Below are 6,017 nucleotides of genomic sequence, written 5' to 3' on the forward strand. Positions count from 1 at the left end.
TCCTTAATGACTTTTTTCTTTCTTCCTGTATGATGTTCTTCCTGTATGATGTCATTCCATAACTCTTCTGGTCTCCAGTCTTTAGTGTTTAATGTATCAAATGTGTTCTTCAGATGGGATATATTCAAGGTCATATTTTGGCTCTCGTGGAATTGTTTTCATTTTCTTCAGCTTCAGTTTGAATTTGCATATGAGTAACTGATGTTCTGTTCCACAGTCAGCCCCTGGCCTTGTTTTGACTGATGATATGGAGCTTTTACATCATCACTTTCTGAAGATGTAGTTAATTTGATTTCTGTGTATTCCATCTGGTGAGGTCCATGTGTATAAGTCATTTCTTATTCTGTCTAAAGAAGGTATTTGAAATGAACAAATCATTGGTTTTGCAGAATTCTATCATGCATTCGATAGCATAATTTCACACCAAGGCCATATTTTCCAACTACTGATCCTTTCTCTTTGCTCCCAACCTTTGCATTCCAATAACCAATAATGATCAATACATCTTGATTGTATGTTTGATCGATTTCAGATTGAAGAAGTTGGTAGAATTCTTCTATTTCATCCTCACTGGCTTTAGTGGTTGGTGCGTAAATCTCAATAATAGTGGTATTAACTGGACTTCCCTGTAGGCGCATTGATATTATCCTATCACAGACAGCGTTGTGCCTCATGACTAATCTGGATATGTGCTTTTTGACAATGAATGCAACACCATTCCTCTTCAATCTGTCATTCTTGGCACAGTAAACCATTTGGCAGTCAGATTAAAGATAGCCAATACCAGTCCATTTCAGCTCACTAATACCTAAGATACCGATGTTTATGCGTTTCATTTGATTTTTGACAACTTCCAATTTTCACAGATTCATAATTCATACATTCCATGTTCCGATTTTCAGTGGATGTTTACAGCTATTTCTCTTCATTTTGAGTTGTGCCCCATCAGCAAATGAAGGTTCTGCAGGCTTTACTCCCACGGGCTTTATTTCATTCGCATCATCACTGTCAACTCTACTTTGAGGAGGCAGCTCCTCCCCAGTCACATTTTGAGTGCCTTCCAACCTGAGAGGCTCATTTTCCAGCACTATATCTGCCAGTGTTTCTCTGCTGCTCATAAGGTTTTCAATGACTAAATATTTGGAAATAGTTCGTCACTCTTTCTTCCTGTTCTGTCTTCATCTGGAAGCTCATCTGAAACCTGTTCACCATGGTGACCTTGCTAGTATTTAAAATACCGGTGGCATAGCTTTCAGAATCACAGAAACTCACAAGCCACCACAGTACGACAAACTGACAGACGAGTGGTGGGTGACAGGTACTAGAGAAGAGCAAAAGCACATATTTTCATTTTAAGACCTTCCTTAATATTTGAGTATATGATATTTGCAGTAAGTTTTCTTTTTATTTGCATTTTTTCCCAAATGAGTAAACTATGCCTAGGAATTCAAGACTTTGTTTTAAGCTCAAAAAGAACTTAAAAATCAAGATATTCACCCCTATTACTTTTTAAAAAACATACAAATTTGACAACTATAAAAGTTTTCACATGTGGAACAAAGAAGTAGGTTTGACCTTTTGTCTCTGATTTCTGAAAATAGTTCTTGGAATTTACCAATAATCGAGGCAACCGTTTAAAATACCCAGACAACACTTGTTGTTAAGTGCTGTTGAATTGGCTCCAACTCATAGTGATCCTGTATAGGGTTTTCAAATCAGCACATTGCAGTTCAAACTGACGTTGAGGTGGAGGGCTTATCCTAAGGAAATCCCCAACTCATCACCTTGGCAAAAAATCTCAGTAATGGAGATGGCATAATGATACCTCAAAACAAACTACCCTCTGAGGACTGACATTTGTTAGTGCGTTAAAGAGAAACCTTCTGTGGTTGATGCCAAGTTGCCTAACTGCCCAGGATTGTCCACACAGATGTACAAGTGACATTTTTACATAAACTTTGGGGTTAAATGCCTGTCTAAGGGATTTGTCTCTGTTCTCTGGCTAAGGTGCAAGGTGGAGCATGCATACCAAAAGTTTTACCCCACCTAACTCATGGTGTGGCCATGTTGAATCAGCACTGGACTGTGAACCACAAGGTCAGCAGTTCAAACCTATCAGTTTGTCCTCGGAACCTCTATATAGGGTCACTGTGAGTTGGAACAAAGTCAATGGAATTTAACAACAACAAGCGCTACTAAGCTTACCTGGCAGGGTTGGGGAGGGAGGGAGGTTGGGGAAAAGAAATCAGCAGAAGGTAGGCCTCCCTTTACAAGTTCCTCAGCTATGGTACAAAGCAGTAATTTTTTAAGGTGCCAACGATAACTGGCATAACAGTATTTGGAAGTAGAGGGGCAGGGTACACATAGAAGACTCATCACGTAAGCCTTCTCTGAGTCAGGGGGATGGCTTCAAAATGTGTCCTGCTGCATACTGTCTAGTGAGCTCTGGTGTGGTGCTGTAGGATAAGCTCGGGACTGCTAACTGCAAGGTCGGCAGTTCAAACCCAGAAGCCGCTTAAGAAACCTTATAGAGGGTAGGTATGAGTCAGAACCAACTCGACAACACACAAAAACATCATCATACTGTCTGACAGGAGCCCTAGTAATGCAACGTTTAAGCATTTGGCTGCTAGCCCAAAGGTTTGAACCCATCAGCTGTTCCACAGAAGAAGGATGTGGCAGTCAGCTTCCATACTTTGACCTATGTTGGTGTTGTTAAGTGCCATTGAGTCGATTCCAATCCATAGCAACCCTGTATAGGGTTTCCAAGGAGCAGCGGTAAATTTGAACCACCAACCTTGCACTTCAAATGACTTTGCAGTCTGATGCATTAGCCCACATCGCTCTAAGTCCTTATCAACGCACCTACAATGGATTTGGTTGTATGCTGTCTCCTTGGAGGTGGTAGTGTGCGTGGCAGTCATTTCGATTCATAAGGACCCTAAACAGGGCTTCTGAGGCTATAAATCTTTACAGGAGCAAAAAGCCTTATCTTTCTCCCATGGAACTAATCCATAGCCACTATTTTACCAGAGCTCCTTGTCTGCTTCTTATGATAAGTAATAAAAATTAATTTCCATGTGCTAATTAATGCTCTGTGTTCAGGCTCTGATTAGAAGGCTAATATTCATGAAGAAACCATCATTAGTGCCTTGTATGTAAACCTTCTATTGTTGCTGCTAATGTTAAGTGCTTAGGATCAGTTCCCATTCAGTACTGACCATTGTCTATGGTTTCCAAGGAGCAGTGAGGAGTTTGAATTGCCAACCTTTCAGTTCGCAATCCAGAGCTAAATCTGGAATAACCTGTGGTCTCTCACGACATGAAAGCTAAATTCCAAGTAGATTTAAAGCAATACAAAAATTGCTAAGCAATATGCAAACTTTTGAACTGACACTGATGACTACAATGTTCACTGCTTGCGTATAAGGTTTTTCAAATTGTTTATATAAATTCTTCCCTTATTACCAGAAAGGTGAGCACTGAGGTAATGGGATATCTTTTCAATTTCTATTAAATTAACAAACTTGAATTGATAGTCAAATACATTCAGGATAGTCTGGCAAGCATTGAAATGATTTTAACAAAAACACATTCTATTTCCTAAAACAAACCATGGTCGTCTAAGTAACTCTAAACTGACTATGTTGTTGTTAAGTGCCATCAAGTCAGTTCCGACCCATAGTGACGCTGCATAGGATTTCCGAGGAGCAGCTGGTGATCTTGAACTGCCAACCTTACAGTTCAAATGTCTTTGCAGTCTGGCACATTAACTCACAGTGCCACATCAGGACTCCCCCTATCTAAAAGCATATCAGGCTTGAAAATTAAGAGCCTGGTCACAGACAAAATGTATAAACCTTGTAAATGCATTTGTTTAAAATTGCTCATTCAATAAAATTTCTTTTATTGACTGTCATAAAGAAGAGTCAGTATAATTACTAGGCAGCCTACAGCAACAATTTCACCTTTAGGAGCTTAATATTGTTATTTTACCTCTATTATAAATCTATCAGGAGCCCTGCTTTGGGCTGCTATCTGAAAGGTCAGCAGTTCGAATCTAGCAGCTGCTCCATGGAGAAAGATGAGGTGTTTTGCTCCTGTAAAGATTTACTGCCACGAAAACTATAGATGGTCACTAAGAGTTGCAATCAATTCGACAGCACACCCTCACCACATAAAACTACATTGCTAGAATATTTTACTATGAGTTTCTATTACCTCTGAAATTTTATAATTGAGCTAATATTCTATTATTTTCTTGAAATTTAATGAAATTTCAAAAGTACTAAACATCTGCAGTTAAATATTATTACTTTAAAAGGAGATTTATACTTGTATTAGCAAAGATATCGGAGTCCTGGTGTGGTGCTGTAGAATAAACACTAGACTATGAGGTTGGTTAGAACAGCAAGGTCAGTGGTTCAAACTCACCAGTCACTCTTCGGAAACCCTATGTAGGGTTGCTATGAGTAGGAATCAACTCCACAGCACTTAACAACAAGGAGCAAAGAAATTTCTCAACATCACTCAAACATTGTTTAATTAAATATTAATAAATATCTACATGACAATACTGGCCAAATATTTAAGTAAAATTCAAAATACAGGTATCATGCATTTATTAAGAGATTCAACCAACATACTACTTGGCATCAGTGATAGCTAGGTTCTGTGTGGACTAGATTGAGCCAGGATTCCCAGTTGTTTCGCACTTGTTAGTTAATTCTATGAAGATTGGCTAAGAACATGCATAGTTAACTCTATGATGATTGGCTATAATCCAATCAATTGAAAGGATTTTTTTCCTTTAGGATGTGGACATGCAAGAAATACTCACACTCTTCCCCACTGGGTCTGGATCTCGAATCTGGGTCATCCTCCAACCTCCTGCTCTATTGTGTTTGCCTGATGGGCCTGGGAAACCAGACAGTCACCCTAGGGCTCTGTATACCTGTTTCTGTAGCCCCAGTGTGTGTGCTCCACACCGCCAGTTCTACAGCACACCTGACCAGGCCTTAATTGATCATCACCCTGCTGCCGCCTCTGCTCCAGTGCCGAGGCCCTGCTCTGTGCTCCAACTTAGAATTCCTATCTTGTTGAGCCTCCTGGCTATCTTGGTTTGCCTGCCCTGCACATGGGACTCTCCTATCCCTACAATTGTGAGCCATTTCCTTGATATAAACTTCTCTTTATATATGTCACTGGTTTTGCTTTTCTAAAGAACATGGCCTAAGACAGCACCTAATGCTGCAACTGCCATACAGAAAAAAGTTATCGTCTTCCTTAAATTGATAATCAAAAGATATACAAATTCTTTAACAGAACATCAGTAACTAAAATAAGTCTGCTCCTTTTGTCAGCATGTATCAAGCTTTCATTATTTGGATAGTTATCTTTGTAAAACAAGAGATAAAAAGAAATAAACCCCTTTTGGTGCAGCTGAAGGTTACTGCTGCTTTTAAGTACTACTGACTCAATTTCGATTCATAATTACCCTGTGTAGGGTTTCCAAGGAACAGCTGGTGGGTTTGAAATTTGTGCTTTGCAATTCAGTGTTTATCTTACAGCACTACAACAGGAATATCATAATTACAATTGCATTTAATCTAAAATATTTCAAATTACATTTCTGAAAAACAATAGGTTAGACACTGGGACCATTAAGATGTTCTAAGAAAAGGCAATGTTAGAATGTTCTACTTTAAAATTGTATTATAGGCATTATAAATTTTATCACCTAATTGTGACAGACTTGTGAAATAAAAAATTAAAAATTACGTAAAAAAGCTTACCTTCATCCACAGAAAACTGACAGCTCTTATCATTGAAAAAAAGAATTTTCTTCTTATCAGGACGATTTACAAATAGTATCTGGTCCCCTAGAGCCTTTAAAACAAACAAACAAACAAAGCAAAACCTTTTTTAAAGTTAATTCCATATTATTATACACACACACACACAAAAAGCAAAAACCCCAAAATACCCAGCACTTTGAATTAGGACTTTTAACCTCC

General features: G+C 38.6%; 1 protein-coding gene across 1 annotated transcript in view; it reads right to left on the reverse strand.

Annotated features, from left to right (window-relative positions):
* The window catches only part of LOC102828475 (general transcription factor IIE subunit 2-like), a 129,157-nt gene that overhangs the window by 16,249 nt on the left and 106,891 nt on the right, over positions 1-6,017 (reverse strand). The window contains exon 7 of the mRNA XM_006834522.1: positions 5,796-5,889. Within this exon, the coding sequence (XP_006834585.1) occupies positions 5,796-5,889 (94 nt within the window). The remainder of the gene's footprint in view (positions 1-5,795; positions 5,890-6,017) is intronic.

This window comes from Chrysochloris asiatica, unplaced genomic scaffold, assembly GCF_000296735.1.
Source record: "Chrysochloris asiatica unplaced genomic scaffold, ChrAsi1.0 scaffold00011, whole genome shotgun sequence".
NCBI classification, from domain to species: domain Eukaryota; kingdom Metazoa; phylum Chordata; class Mammalia; order Afrosoricida; family Chrysochloridae; genus Chrysochloris; species Chrysochloris asiatica.